At 27.1% G+C, this 17,405-nt stretch overlaps 1 protein-coding gene across 1 annotated transcript; it reads left to right on the top strand.

Annotated features, from left to right (window-relative positions):
* Positions 1–8,146: 8,146 nt before the first annotated feature.
* On the top strand, positions 8,147–17,373 carry LOC129984332 (small nuclear ribonucleoprotein-associated protein B'-like). Its single transcript, XM_056094194.1, has 5 exons — positions 8,147–8,296; positions 11,067–11,336; positions 13,119–13,224; positions 16,296–16,598; positions 17,225–17,373. Exons 1-5 carry the CDS (start codon positions 8,294–8,296, stop codon positions 17,266–17,268), a joined length of 726 nt encoding a protein of 241 aa, XP_055950169.1. The 5' UTR covers positions 8,147–8,293; the 3' UTR covers positions 17,269–17,373.
* Positions 17,374–17,405: the final 32 nt, after the last annotated feature.

The raw sequence follows: 17,405 nt of genomic DNA on the forward strand, positions 1-17,405 counted from the left end.
CGTATTGTCTTTTATTGTTTCTTTAATTGATTATCTAAACCACTACTGCATAAAGTTTCAAAACATTTGAAAAAAATGAAACATGCTTCTTGAACCAAGATTCCTCAAAACACAAAACATGTACCATTAATTATACATTACATTATTTCTAGTAAGGACATTTTTAAATGTATATATATATATGTAATAATATCTCTTAATCTAATTTAAATCCTTATTTTTTTATCATAATTTAGCCCATATTAACTTCATTCTGAAATGATCTCTTATTTCCTAATTTAATTCCCACTTTTTATTTAATTTACATGCACTCTATAAAACTGCTAGTCTCAGCATTTTCTCACTTTCTGAGTTAAGGGATAAAAATCCTTAATGCTTACAACATTCTTTTAAATATACCTAAAATTCCCTATCTTAAAGTGGCATATGTCAAAGAAATCCCTATCAAAATCTCATGGAAAGGAAAAATTTCGGTCTCTTTTACTCCTGTGTCACGATGTGGACTAATGCATCTCTGACCACTCTTTATCTGTATAAATGATGCCTCCCAGAATTAAATAAATCGAAGTTAAAATTTTCAAAAGTTTCTTCTATTTGACCATGCAGCTGCTAAAACATATTCATATATGTATAATATGGCATGTAAAATGGTGTACTCTTGTAAAATCTTATTTTGCATTAAGTATTTTCTTAATACATATTCTTATTTTTTGTATAGATGATATATATTATTTTCTTATTATATCATCTATACAAATTTGATAGATGATTTTGATCACAGATTTTAAAAATTTGTGAATCCCTGCCATTAACAATATTGTAAAAAGTTTATGAGCAACATTTTGATTTGAGGATATTAATCTAAATCGTGCTTAGTCGAATTTTTTGTAGTGCTCATATTTCAGTAATAAATGCAGTTTTCATTGCAATTGAAGTAGAAAAAGTTTTGTCAAGTGATTTTATATATGACATTATTTCTTATTAAATGAAAGCATACTATCTCCTTTTTTTGTCCTTTATCTCTTTACCTGCTGATGCCTTCTTTTTGAGGTGGAAGAAATATGATAAATGCATTTCCATCTAAAGAATATGGTTGCAATATTACTATTAGTAAATTGGATGTTTGTTGATGATTAGCTGTTTTAATAGTGGCTGTGTTTGGTTACAATTAAATCGATTATTCCTAGCTTAATCGTCTTATACATTCCTCTAATAAATTCTTTTAAAAATTCAAATTTTATTGATATTTCAGGGCCATACAAATCTTTAAATGTAAATCTATGTGTTGTCTTAAATTTCAGCTTTAATATAAAACCATAAGTAGTGAAAAATCAATTCATTCAGTAGTTTGATTACTGATTGAATTATGCTCGTGAAAATTCTATTCAAATAGAATCATTCAGCATCAGAATTTAGTGAATGCAACTGGATATGTTTCAAAATATACTCTTGGGAAAGAAATGATATATTATGCACTCAAATCTATATTCCATTAAAAATTTGTTGTAAATAAATTCATCAAATAGAAAATGTATACATTAAAAAAAAAAAAAAAAAAAAAAACGAGGAAGACTGAAATTTACGCATCCAATTCTTGACAGTAACTCATGTCCTAATTCCAGAATTATTGCATACATTCTCCTAATTAACCCTTAATATTCCTATCACAAGTACTCCTAATTTGAAATTTTGTTATTCTATAATTAAAAAATGGCCAATCTTATTATCAAATAAAAGATAAGACAGATATAGGATTTAGATTGTGATAAATAAAGTTTTATCTTTTTTAACTATTTACATTTCGTCTGGATACTTTTTTTATGTGTGATATACTGAAACCGACTATTTTTTTTTAAAAATGATCTGAAATTAAATATTTTGCTACTTCAGCAATTGAACAGGTCAAAATATGCTTCTACTGAAAATTATATATACAATGATTAAATTGAAATCAAGAAAGGATATTTACTATAAAAAAATAGACATTAAAAATTGCATTATCCAAGAGCTCTTAGACATTGCAAATTTTCTGCTTAAACGGGAAAATGTCTGCAATCCTGACTTTTACAAATTTATTTTTATAAAGGTATATTATACTCAAAAAGATTTTTAAATTTATGTAAAGAATGAAATGCATGCTTTGTAATATTTTCTTGAAAAGTGTAGCATTTCTTTTGATGATGTTTTTTACAAAACATCATTACCGTCCTCATCCTCTTCATTACATTTTGCAATATGCTCTGCTTCCTAGGATATTCAACAATCACTGTCTTGATCAACATGGAAAGATTCAACAATTCCCATGTCTTTAATTTACTGCTATTTTATTGACGATTGTGAATTTGTTTATATTTGAATTTCCACAAATGATGAATTGCAAAAATCAGAAATATTGGTTATATAAAAACTTCCTTCTGTAGTAGAGGAATAAATAACATTTCTTCCAAAATTAAAATTCCACGAAAAACTTCGTTATATCGAAAACACTATGGAATATTATGCAACTTGACTGAATTGAAAATTAACATAATTTTGACTTAAAGTTAAATAAAGAAAATAGAATCGGATTAAATATTGTAAGGGCAATGCAAGTTTCAGGGCCTAAATTTTCCTGACAGATTTTCTAAATCAACCCTGTTTATGTATTTTAATTTAAGCTCTATGTAAGCAGTTTTTAAACAACATATTATTGTAAACTGAAATAACAAAATATGTAATTGCAAATAATCTTCAAAATATATTAAATACGCGCATAAAAATTTTATATTTAAAAATAGTTTTTAATAAAATGTTTTTAAAAAAATTAATGCCATTTTACATATTCAAATATAATGTTTACCAGGATCACCTGTGAATGAATACATCTGAATAGAAAAAGAAATTGTTTATACTAGTCCGCAATTGCGACTTTGAAAATTTGAAAACGGTTATATTCATGTAGATTATCTTTGTAAATCAAATTAAAAAAACAAAATATAAAGATCCAGAAACAGTTGCCTGCTTCATTTATTTCATAATCCCGGTTTGGATTGACAGAATATACGAAGTCCGCGACGATATAGAGTGCGCAGTTAAGCAAAATAAATATGCAGCAATGTAAAATTGCAATTCGAATTCATGCAATGGATGTGCACGAATTCGCAATGTGGAATGTTACATAGAATATTTTGCAGAAATCTGTTTACAAAAAGTTGTCTTACGTATAAGTAAGAAAAGTTTCAAACAGAATAATGCTGAAATTTATTTTACAGAATGTTACACGTTCTAACTTGTAAAAATAACATAAAATCTAATTAGGGAAAGACTACGCCAAGTCAATTTGCGCTGAGTAACGGAAAATTTGCTAAAGCACAATCGAAGTATTGACATTTATGCAGATGAAATAAAACGACATTAAATAAAGACGAGTTATGGAAAATTGTCGAGCTTTCACAAAATTAAATTTTACTTAATGGTATGCAAAAATCACTTCGTAAGATAAAAAATTAAGTAAATAATGAAAAGTTAAGCAAAATAAATATAGAATTTTGCATGATTCTATATGTGATTTTATGTATGATTTTTCAGAAAGAGAAAGATTCCCCAAACATGCTAACTATGATCTTCAAGGAATAGAAGCATTTTTCAAATAACTGTATGTTTAATCTGCAGTCCGAACTATTTCATGTACATAAAATAAAGGGCTGTGCAAGGGCGTTTTGCAGAAGACACTTTTCGGGCCTTTTTAGTGTTCGAAAACAAACTAATATTTAAAAATATATATATAATAAAAGCATAAATATTTACAAAAAAAAATATATTAACTTCTCTTGATCCTCCATGGTTTTTAAAGCAATTAGTTTTGAGCTTCCAAATTTATTCAAGCAGAAATATTAGTTATGAACTAAAATCGATCCTTTGACATCAAATTAATTACTTCTTTACTCAAACTTTAAAAAAATATGTTGAAAATTATATATTTAGGTATATACTACTTCGTGTCTAGCCTCCTTATATTCTGTACATTCTTTATAATTTACATTCTTTGCTGAAAATTTCCTTGTCCATTTGATGCGCCGATTAGCTAACCTAAAGATATTAAGCTAGGGTACCTCATATTCCTCAGAGATATGAGGCATGATTTGATCGCTCCTTTGTGATATTTTATTTCAAAAATTGACTTGATGACAAACTGAAATAAGTGTTCAATTCATATACTTATACTTCCCTTGTCATTTCAATTGCTATGCTACTGTTGGAATCGCAAATAAGTTAGAAGTATGATAGCTAGAGAAGCAGGAAAAAAAAAAAAAAGAATATTCATAATGGGGTCAATTCACGGTCACGTGTCAGGTACTGAACAAACCGTTTCTGCTCAATTTTCAACCGTTCTGCGCATGTCGGGATGTCTGCCGATAACGTTGATGAAACCATTGTTTAGTAAATGTTACGCTAGCCAATCAATTATTAAAAACTTCTGACTTAAAAAAAAAAAAAAAAAAGGATATTATTTTGATTTATTTTCTCCAAATTTTGGTAGTTATATAATTTTATTTCTCATATGAACATTTTAGTATTTTCAATGGAATTATTGTTTTTGCATAATTAATTATCATCGCTTTTTAATTCGTTTGGTGCCGCTTTATTCTTTCCTTTCCCATATCCTTCCCCCCGCCTTTTTTTTTATCCACAGGATACATTTTGACAAATGACTATGGCAGTGTTTTCGAAAAATTACATAAGTTCTTTTTTCAATATTATTGAATGTTCAATCTTATGAATATAGTCCTTTTTAAAAATAATTATTACTCTTGGATAAATTAATATTTTAAAGCTAATTAATAAAATTATTACATTTTTTTCTTATGTAATGATTTTTATTAATATTGAGATTTTGATGTTTTCAGTTTGCTCAAAGGAAAGAACATGAAAGTCAAATTAGTATATGTTGAATAAATTATGTTTACAATTTCAAATTATGAAATATAAAAGGTATAGATAGCTTTTTTTAAATCTATGCAACTTATGAATCAATTATTTCATTTTAATTTGTAGAAATCATTAAAGGAAAAGAAACAAAATTACGCTTTCATATTTTTTATTTACACATTACAAAAAAAATATAGATAAAATATACATGATATTTATTTGAAAAATTATGATCAAATGGATGTTTCAATGCACTCACTAATTCAAAAAACTATTTATTATTTATCAACATTTATTTTTCTAGATACTTAGAAAAAATATAAACACAAACAAGAATGTCAATGTAAATGATGAAACCAATTTTATTCAACAGAAATATCCTAGATACTACACAACAGTTTTTTTTTATCACCAATAAAAACACAATGTGAACAATATACTTTTAAAGCAGAGTATTTATAAATTTTTTTAATGCTAAAGTTACATTGATAAAAATTACATTGAATGAATATCATGAAATAAAACAAAAATATACAATACAGTAAATTTAATAAACAAGAATAAGGTCATGATATATACATATATATATATATATATATATATATATATATATATAGAGAGAGAGAGAGAGAGAGAGAGAGAGAAAGGTTAAATAGGATATAAAGAGTTGGAAGAAACACTTTTATGCTTTTACAGAATTTTATAATTAAAAACTGATATGTTAAAGAAATAGAAAAAAAAAAAGATTGAAACATGCATGCAGCAATAAAGTGAAGAAAAAAAATTATATAATAAATGCTGATATGGAAATGGATTTTCAATGAAAAGATCTGTATTTATTAAAACAGAAATCACTGAGATGCACAATGGTATAACATGATATTATGATAATAGTCAATTTCAGTTTAAATACAATAAACTATTGACATTTCATTTTTAACAATAGAAAAGTTGTTCAATATAAATTCACTTTGAATCCATCACAAATCTGCAAATGTAATTAGAAAACTAGTAATAATGCTTTCTGGAACCATCCATTTTGCTCTTTTGTTATTAGACATGATTACAAAGCAATAAGATGAATTACTAAAAGATAAAGAGAACTTTAAGATTCATAGTAAAAAAGTAAAACCTCAAAATGCATTTTATTATAATGCCAAAAACTAAAAATCAAATGCAAAAATTATTTGATGTTAATAAATGGTTTTTGAAAGTTACACAACATGCAAGTAATAAAAAATTCAGAAGTGACATTGTATAAACATGTATAATAGGACAGCCCCTGCAAAATATTTGTACATTTTAATTCTTGAAATAGCTCTTCCTACTGTAACCCTTACATTATATATCTCGCAGTTATCGATTCTTTCACTAATATTAAACTGAATGCAGTCCTTTAAAAATTTAGGACATTTCAATTTATATCCTATTTTTTGTAGTTTTTGTTTAATTTGGAAGCCTTTATCTGCCATTACAACATCATTCGGTTCTAATACATTCATCAGATTGCTTTTAACAAAAAGTTCGTTGTCAGATATGCTACCACAGTATAATGGTGAAATGAAGCTGATGGCTCCTGAAGACATTACGACTATAATATCTTTTAAAATATTTGTTTTCTTGTAAAAATTTAAAGTCATTTGTTGTTCTACTAGATTACTAGGTTTCTATATAGGAAATTCAGTGCAATCAATAATGATTCTGGAGTCTTTATTTTCAGAACTATATGGAAGACAAAACTTTAAGTTTTTAAATCTTATTTTAATAAGTAATTTGAATTCATTTAAAATTTCCGACAGCTGATTTGCACAATATTGTTAACTATACTAATTTGCTGATTTGAGCAATGAGGGGTACTTGAACCTGAAGTACCTAATCTCCAGACCTAAAAATGTTGAAAGTAAAATAGCAAACACAATGCATACTTACAAAGAAGAAAAAAAATATGATGATTTAGAAGGAGAAACGGATTAAATATAGTCTTTGTTAATGAGTAGAAGGAGGATATGATATGGGTTAGCAAAGCATTGTGGAGTAAGAGCTTTTTATCTTCGGCGTTTTGTTACATTTTTCACAAATTTAGCAGCTTGAAGCAGGCTGGGAAATTCTTGGAAAATAACTTTAATTTTTTTCATGTTGACCAACATTTCTCTGAGTTAATTACGGTTTTCGGAATTTAAGATAGAAGGTGGTGGTGTTTTTTGTTGGGGGGGGGGCTAAAAAAGTGAGTTCTTTGCTGCTTAAACATAAATTTTTTCTTTCCTTTCTTTCTTTTCTGTTGTGTTTCTGGGGAGCTTGTGAAACATGAAATAGCTTTGAAACCCCATTAGAAGGTCAGATGACCACTACTTGCATACGGGGTCAAGGATTTTGTCCTTCTTAACACACTGTTCCTAATAGAATGATTGTCATAACATTTTAAGCAGCGGAGATTGCATTTGAAATTGTGCGATCATTGAAAAAATCCTGCTCATTGGAAATACATTGCAGCTTTGTTTCTCTTACTTGATTGATCTTGATAAAGACTTTAGTAAGAATATTCTTAGTTATCGAATAAATTTTCTGATTTTCTTCGAAAATGAGATAGTAATCGGCAGTAATTTTCAAATTAATAACAGCAGCTGTTTGGCATTTCTCTTCCTGACTGTTAGGCAGATTTTCGAAAGCTTGATATTTTTTATTCAGCAGAGTATTTGCTAGAAAAGTGAGACTGTTATCCCTGGAAAAACTTGCAGTATAGCCAAATATGGCTCTTGAGCCAGTAAAACACAAAAAACCCTGGAAAAACTTTCAATTTGTCGTAGGTATTTTTTCTGTAGAGCATCGTCTACATTTAGCGAATACTGATCACATCAAATCTTGAGAGTATATCTGTCTTAAATTGGCATGCCAATAGTGATACAAATTGTACAATCACTTTGAAAAGACGTTGAGTTACCACTATTCATGCATGAGCTTGAAGAATGATTGTCCTCTTCCAAAACCGAGGACAAAGAGCGAAAAAAAAACTACATTAAACCATTTTGGTTTAATGCTGTGCAATATAAGTTTGATATTGTACACTATAACAAAAGTCTTACATTTATATCGATTCACTGCAAATATTATAAAAAAATTTGCATAATATTATTTTTCCAAATTTTAATTAATTTTTCAAAAATTTTAATATTTGGCTACCAATTTGTAAATACAGTGATTGCTAATTGTGTAACTTTAACCGCAGACATGATATTGTAAATTTACTTCTATGTACATATCGTAAAATGGCAACAATTTGGATTTAATTTTTGGATAAGGAATCATTGTTTTGCGCGGTATTAATATTGAGTTCTCACTTAATTATTCCATATATAATTGCTTTGATTAACATTTATAAAGAATAAAAATGGTATGTATTGATATTTAAATGATTAGATGCTTTGAGTTTGCATATAAAAACTTTAACAATTACCCGGCTTCTTGTACCATTACCGGCTTTTAATATTGTAAATTTTTATTTCATATGTTGATTTATTACAAATAAGTTTTTTGTTACCTGGTTAAATATTCTTCATCCACATTTCATTTAATATATTTCATGAAATGATTGTGTGCGTGCATATTGAACGCACCAGTAATTTTTTTTCTTTATTTGTATTGTTTTATGATTGTTACCTTACTGTTTCAATTAAACGATAATTCACCAAAAAATCAAATGACAATCTTATTTTTAAGTTGTATTTCTTATCAACTGTTTATATAATTTAAATAAAACTGTATATTTGATGTTTGCTTAGTAATATCCTCAAATTATAATTTCCTCTCAAAGCTTTGTAAGCACATGTTTAGAAGAATTGTATATAAGAAAATGGATCATTAATGAATTGTGACATATATTATGGATAAGCCATTTTTTTTTTTTTTTTTTGTGCTTTAGAGATATTTATCTAAGAGATTTAGAGATATAAGCCCTGACTTTTGATTTGAACAACAAATATATTTTGTTCCAAAATGGGTAAAGAATTAAATCCATGAGAATAGCAAAAGTAATTGATATTCTCATAGATTTTCTACCTTCCTGAAGATTTAAAAATGAAAATTTATACAGCAACAATTAAATTCCTTCATTTCATCTACGATAATTAATAATTTCAATTTTTGTAAAAGTTTGACTGACATTTATGTCAGATTGAAATCAAGGATAATCTGAGATAAAGCAACCAAATACTCGGTATCCTCCTCTTCATTTGCAAGGAATATTTACAAATTTTAAAAAGTTAACTCTCGTATAAATTTCTTGTTTTTTTTTCAGTGGTTGAATGTTTATAAATATCTAATAAATTGAAGGGGAAAGTTGGAAGAAATGAGACAGCTGCATTTATGTCTAAAAAAAAAAAAAAAAAAAGAATCTATTTCTAGTTTTTTCATTGGAAAGAATAGCTATAGCTCTTTGCTTGATCCTATTTGTCGCACCTGCTATAGTATAAATTTTGTTTAAAACAAAATAAATTTGTTTAGAACAGAGAAGTTAATATAAATTTTTTTTCAATCTTATTATTAACAATATAAAATGAATATCAAATAAAATTTTAAATGCCTAATAAACTCAAAAAATAATGTTTATAAACTAACAGTCATATTAAGCTGTGTAGCATTCTTCATGTGATATATATTTTAAAAGAAAATTCTGCAGTGGAAAGAATGAGACAGTGTCAATTAGAGTGGAAAGAGAGATACTCAATTACATTTCAGTACATTTTCTAAATATGCTAATAATTTAAAGTTTTTTAAAAAAAAGCTTTTCACTATCAAATGTGATTACTAGAGTCCCCCCCCCCAAAAAAAAAGAGAAAAAATTAATACTAAAAACAATATAGAAGCTGGATAAGATACAGAAACAGATTATATTGTTAACAGTTATGCAAAAGAAAATATTAAATTTTCTTAATCTGATAAAAATTTCAAAAATAGCATTTGTGGGAATATGTTTAAAATAAAATAAATGTTAAACTGTGTAATAATTGATTCATTTTTTTTAAAAAAAAGATATAATTTTGTATATATTGCAATTGAAATTCAGTTTGCATGGGGTTAATGTAAACATTTGTGATTTTAAACAAAATCTGTTTAATGAGTCAATATTTAAATTTTTACTGTAACATAATACCTGTCAATATTAATTTAATAAAATTTGTATGAATAGTGGATGGCATTCTATTTATTAAATTGCTCTGGTTCTCGTTAGATTTTTCCAGATTTTTAATTTTGTCCTGTAGGATCCAGAGTTTTATTTGAGGGCAGTTACATTTTCAATTCTATCGCTGCCCCCTTTTTTTTAATAACAAATTATTATGCACTTGTAAACTCCTAAATAGATTCCAACTGAAGCAAACTTCCTCCCTCATTATTTGATTTTTCAGTTAAATTGTCAATTTTAGTTATGTCTTTTGCCCTTATTTTAAACAGCTTATTACTTTTGAAGCTGAATAATTTATTCAGTGGCAAATCTTAATTAGGCAAAGAAGTTAATACTTCATGGAAGGAAATCAAAAGAAATCTTTTTAAAATGATTTCCCAGCAATTTTTTAAAAATTATTTATTTCTAACAAGAATAATAATTTTTGCTTGAAATTAATCTCGACTCTAATGGATATATAATACTTACCGTATTGGTATAATACTTTTTCTTCAGTATAAATTTTCATTATATTAAGTTTAGTTTAAATAAACAAAAAAAAAAAAAGAATACTAAATGCATTTACTAGGCTTGAAAATAATAATGGTGTAATTAGTTTATTGAAAATGTGAATTTGTTTGGGCTTTTTTATTTATAAAGAATAAATACATCTAATGACTTTGATGAAGACATTTGCATTTATTAATATTTAGGTAAAAATATTCATATATTAAATTTAGTTTTCAAAAATATAATTTATCACTAAAATAATTTGATGTGTAATATCCATAAATCTTTATAGGTTCTATATAAAAAGCAATATTCTATTATGAGTAATTTAAACTGGAGTTACAAATTGATTATTTAAACTAATTACAATCCTTTAATCTATCATTATTCATTTAATTTTTTTTCTTTCAAATATTTTTATCTTGAATTAGAAATCAGATTCTTTATCTTGTATAGTATTTTTATGTTTACTTTTGGATTTTACTTTTTCCAGACTATCAGCAAAAATAACAAGATGCTCCAGCATCTTAATTATAGGATGCGAGTTACTCTTCAAGATAGCAGAATTTTTATTGGTACATTTAAAGCGTTTGATAAACATATGAACCTTATTTTGGGAGATTGTGATGAATTTAGGAAAATAAAGCCAAAGAAGAAGGATAAAGACAGCCATGAAAAGGAAGAGAAGAGGGCTCTTGGATTGGTGTTGCTTCGAGGTGAAAATATTGTCTCGCTAACTGTGGAAGGACCTCCACCAGCTGAGGTAAAAATCTTTTCAATGTTATAACTTGATTTTTATTAGAAATTTTTCATTTTTCTATATTTTACCTGGATTACCTGGCTATTTATTTTTGTACTTATATAAATATGAAATATACTTAAACATGATTTGATTTTAGAAATATATTGCTTTATTTCATAATTTCTCTGTTCTTTTAAAAGAAAATTATTAGATTTTTATGTATATGATTCAAAATTTAAATATTTAATGATGAATAACTCAAGATTTATAATTAATTTGCATTTACAAGTCATTTTCTATTCTTCAGAAGAGGAGTAAAATTTATAATTTTTAAATATAAGTTTTTCAACTATTTTTATAACAACCATTTTATATCTAATAGGTTTTGATTACTTAATTTTTTAGTGTTTAACATGCATGTTATATAATTCTGCTTTCATTATTTTATGATGAATTTTGTTTTGTCTGGAATATCAGTTGTTTGATTTCAATTGGTTCTGTAAAAAGAAATTCATAATCATGGATTTTTCAGCTAAATATTTTTAAACTTTAAATTATGACAGAAATTCAAATAGCTTTATTCTAGCAACCTTGAGTCTTTCTCTCTGTATGAACAGTCTTTAGTATGTACATTATTGAATTGGAACTATCTTTATCTAACATCAAGTTATATGATGTTTTCCGTGCTGTTGTAATTTCACTTTCTTATTACATTGTAGTTCAAATTATGTATATTATATAAATATGCTCAATAACTTGCTTGTTTTTAATATAATTAATGCTTGAATTTAAGTGTATGTATAAAAAAATTAAACAATTAGTGTTTGGTTATTTGATATAATGAGCTTGTTTTCTAGGATGCTTGATACTTTAGTGAGCTATGTTTATAAACCCTACAAATAATTGAATGAAATAAAAGTTGAAAGCAAGAGATTTATTGATATGACTGCAAAAAATCTGAAAATAAAAATAGAATTTTCATTTATTCACCTTTAAAATAAAAAAATAAAAAATCGTAATTAAATATTTAAGGAGAAAAAAGGTTTAAATTTCAGTTGCAGCCTAAAATTGTTACAGATTTTGCTTAAAAATATTTCAAAAGAATTTTTTAAAATTAAGGAAAAAACTTTGCAGTAATTAAATTGATATCATTAAAAAGACAATATTTTTAATTTGAAAACAGCGTAAAATTCATTTCGGAGCTTATTCGTTCAGAAGTTATGGTGAAAAAAATGTCAGAATCTTGCAAAATTTCTAATTAAAGTTTCAAAAACTCTCTACAAGATGGACATTCTTATCCTCAAAAATATATTTGTACTGCATTAAATGGCTCTACAACGAACAATCTGTCCCAACAGAGTTAGGATTCCAATACATTCTCTGTTACTTTTGAAGACATATTTTTTTTAAAAATGAATGTATTTTTAGCCTTATTAGAATTAATTTACTCTTTTTAAGTAAGAAGAACTCTTGTATTCTACCATTTTTCAAAATAATGAATTTATTTATTTTTCCCCTAGAAAGTAATGTGCAGATTTTTCTTGGCAGCAGTTAAAATGTTTTGTATAAATGTAAAAGTTACAAAATCCTCTCCCCCCCCCCCCCTCTAATCATCTGTGTTCTTTTATCTATAATTTGATATTTGTTGTCTCTTCAGCAATTATTGGCCTTCAAAGTGAAAGAATTTTAAGGAGTAATATTTTAACTAGTCCGTTCATTTTAAACATTTATGATATTTCTTTTTTTGTTTGTGTAAATAAATTGCATATTTATACAATGTTGAATATCATTTTCTTTCATTAGGAGGGTCTTCCTCGAGTTCCCATCCCTGGTGCGCATCCTGGACCTGGACTTGGAAGAGCAGCTGGACGAGGAGTACCAGCTGCACCTGTTGGTGCTGCGCCTGTTGGTAAGTAGATTTTTCATTCTGTTTTTAAAGAAACTATATGAGGATAAAAATAAACCTTTAGGTAACTTTATATTGACATCTATTGATAATTCTTTTTATTGGTATTATTTTATTGATTCATATTTCTGATCATTAAATCATATTTGCTAATATATAATAATTACTATAACCATTTTTTAAATTTGTATTACTTGGATCAGTGTTTGCGCACACTTTTAAATTATGCAATAGGAAAATAAGATTTTGTCATTAAAGAATGAAAAGTATGGATGGAAGGAAAAAATTCTGGCGTAGGAAATATGTGAGGCAATTTTTACAGAAGTTGTAAAAAGATGAACAAATCAGTTCTTTTAAATAATGTAGTTGTTAAATCATAATTTAAAGAAACTTATATATCAACTTCCTTTATTTTCTGACCTAACATTAATCTGAAGCTTATCTGTTTCATTAACTTAAAATTTTTTATATATAATTTAATAATTATTGATGATGATGTCGTGTCCGTGTTACTGCGGAAAAGGGGTGCAGTAGCTTTTGAGGGCCAAGGCCCCTTAGCACCTGAGGGCAGAAGTCTGACTTTTAGCTCATATGAAGATGTCTTGCACAACCCCTTTTTACTGGGGGGGGGCACATTCGCACACTACACAAATGAAGAACAACCATGCCCGAACCGGGACGCACAGATCACGGGGAAAATGCACTACCCCAATGCAAGGACATCGGCAATTTAATAATTATTGCAACCATAAATTATAATTATATTTAATAACTTAAAAAAAACTATATTTCTATGTTTTATTTTATTTTTTAATTTTTTGGGGATGAAAATAATCTTGGATGTAGTTTACTGAAGTTACAGTTGAATTCTCGATTAAAAAGTGGTTTATTTGCTAAGTTTTTGTAGCATTTACCGTATATTTCTTTTCAGACAAGTAATTTTATACATTGCTTAGTTATTATAAAATATTGATTAGTTGATATATAAAATGCTCGCCGCCTTCAAATTATTCATTAGTATCAGTTGCACTAAAAAATCTAATTAAATTGTCATTAGCAACCAAATTATTGTTCCATCTCACCATATATTGAGCTAGCCTATAAAGCATTGCATAGAAAAACTACTAATCTCAAAGCACTCCATCAGCCAGCAGACTATGCATTAATGTTTTATTCATGACTAGCCGCCTTTGGCGACCAGCCGGTTCACCAATCTTAATGCTCGTTAAAATTTTAATAATAAATATTTTATGTAATTCCTACTTTAATTCTTCTTCATTGAAATATTTTAAAACTTCAAATTTTGATAGTCATATAATTCACTCATAATATTATAAAGTCATAACATAATATGCATATCTCTAATTTTCTGTTAGCTCCCGTAGAATTTATGCTTTAAACTAAAGTGGAAATGATAAATCTACAGTTAATATAATAATATTTTTTACTGAAACAAAGCATTTTTTTTTATAATATGATTACTGAAAACAGAGTCACTGAGCATTTAAACCTTATAGGCACTAAAGAATATCTTTCTTAATTTATGTAATATCTCAAAAGTTTTCAAGAAAATTTTCTCAGATTCATTATGAGCAGATCGATTAATTAGCAATGGTTAATTTTAAATGCATCAAACACTAAAAAAATAAACAGAATAGTTTATTATAAAACAGGTTAAATTAATACTTAAAAAATGATGTACATAAAGCTATAAGCATATACAAAAACTAACATAAATACAATTTAATTACAAAAGCATACAACTAACCTAAAAATAATTTAAATCCGCATCCGTTGAAAATAGTTGTCAACAATCAGAACACAATGTGCATGCGTGAATTTTCAACGCCAGTTACGCTAACGCAAATGCGTGAATTTTTCTACGCCAGTTGGGGTAACGCTATGTAGATTAGAAATTTTTAATTTCTTATAATCTGTTTGATTTTAATTCAAAAGTACTTCAGAATGAATCTGAAAGATTAATTAGCAATGTTTAATTTTAAATGCATAAAACATTAAGAAAATAAACAGAATCGTTTGAAATAATCGGCTGAAAAATGTTAGCCCTAGCCTCATTGCTGTTGGGGGGGGGACTGAAGCCTTACTCATTTGGCGGTGGGGAAAATGAAAGGATTGTTTTGTCGGGTAATTTAGTTTTTAATTAATAATTAAAATTCTGATTAAAAATTCCAAAAAATTGGACCCCAGGTGCACATTCCCGACCTCCAAGGTATACATGTACCAAATTTGATAGCTGTAGGACAAATGGTCTTTTTTGTAGAGCGCCAACACACACATGCACACATTGAACTTTATATATAAGTATAGATTTAATCTCTGAATCATTATTTACATCAGTTTTTAAGCAAAAATTGTAATTGTGTTTTACTTGTTGAGTTGTCATATGTTGAAATTAACATTTAATCTTTTTTCTTTAATTTACTTTAAAAAGATATTTTTAAATTTATTTATCTTTACATATAATTTTTTAAAGTGCTGTTTAAATTATTCTAAAGTTTTAACTGACAAAATGATTTATAAATTTTAAAATTGATACTTTTTCTTTTAAATCATCTGTCTTGTAAAATTTAAAATGAAGCCTAAATTCTTGAAGGACAGAGAAATGCAAAATCTACATTTCATGCATTTATCAGAATTTTTCTTCAAAGGTGATGACTGCAAAACTTTATAAAAGATATTACATTAATTAATATTTAAACATTATTTTAAATTATATCTCACAAATTTTGAAATGCATTAAAAAAAAGTCATGGTATTCAGAAGCATAAACACTACAATTAAATATTTCTTTATAATTTTTGTCTTAAATATTTGTACACAAAAAAAACTCCAATTGATGTAAGTATATTTAAGCAGTTTTATTATTTAAATAAAATTATTATAATTTAATCTATATTTATGATTATTTCATTACCTGTTCTTTGTATATGTGGGTTATGTAATGGATTTGATCTTATTTGTTGAGTTATAGTAATAATTTTAATCTAATTTGCATTATTTACAAACACTTTTCAGATTTTAAATGATTTATATTAATAACTTTTTTTGTTTAGGTTTGCAAGGTCCTGTACGTGGTGTTGGAGGACCTTCACCCCAAGTAATGGCACCTCAAGGGAGAGCTGCAACTGCAGTTGCTGCCCCTCCTCAAATGAGACCACCTCCACCTGGTCCTGCACAACCTCAAAGAATGCCAGGGCCACCTATGCCAACTAGGGGTGCTCCACCACCTGGAATGATGGGACCACCACCAGGTATGATGGGTCGTGGAATGCCACAACCTCCAATGGGCCGTGGTATGCAGCAGATGGCAGGACCTCCTGGTATGCGAGGGCCACCACCTGGCATGATGCGAGGAGGTAATCTTTTTTTCAACATCTGATATTTGATCTAATTGAATTTACGTATAAGCATATATCAATTGTATATAATTGGAACTTATACAGCCTTTGAAACATTTTGTTTAACTTTTATGTATATGAAAATGATTGGAATAAAAGTATGATTTTAGAAAAGCAAGTTAAACATATTTCCATTTAGTAGTGTTACATTGTTTATTTACAAGTAAATTTAAAAGGTACCATTTGTGATTGAATAAAAAGAGATGGTTCAATTTGTGCAGAAGAAAAGAATTTTTACTTAGACAGGCGGAACATCCAAAATTAAGTATTAGCCCGAAACTGGATGGGGAAAACTAGTGTTGCTTCTTAGATCCAAATTGTTTCAGCCTTTAAGAATTCTCTGGGTTGGTCAGGCCATTACCTGTCTTGTTGTTGCAATCATAGGTCATTTAATTCCCTGCATATACAATCCTCCCATGTGATTGACAATTTCGAAATTTGGGATATTATTTTGTATTTCAAAAAATAAATTAAAATCTTTAGATTAAACTTTAAAAAAGTATTGTATTAATAAAGACTTTTTAAAAAATTTTTGTAAATATGTTTTACTTTAATTTTATATTAACTGCTATTTTTTATTTCAGGACCCCCTCCTGGTATGAGACCGCCACATCCACCCCGAGGTTAAATGGAGATTTTCAGCCATTTTACATGTTATTCATTTTATTCTACATTTATCTTGTATAAAATAATGTAATTAATTTTTGACAATAAAAGGATTTCTCACTTTTTATTAACATACATAAATTACTTTTCATTGAAGAA

The sequence above is a fragment of the Argiope bruennichi genome, chromosome 9 (genome assembly GCF_947563725.1).
Source record: "Argiope bruennichi chromosome 9, qqArgBrue1.1, whole genome shotgun sequence".
NCBI lineage: Eukaryota > Metazoa > Arthropoda > Arachnida > Araneae > Araneidae > Argiope > Argiope bruennichi.

Excerpts from the sequence above, each read along its gene's own strand:
- LOC129984332 (XM_056094194.1), top strand. Across the intron at positions 13,225-16,295 it reads TGTTGGTGCTGCGCCTGTTG|GTTTGCAAGGTCCTGTACGT; the intron begins GTAAGTAGATTT and ends TTTTTTGTTTAG. Across the intron at positions 16,599-17,224 it reads ACCTGGCATGATGCGAGGAG|GACCCCCTCCTGGTATGAGA; the intron begins GTAATCTTTTTT and ends TTTTTATTTCAG.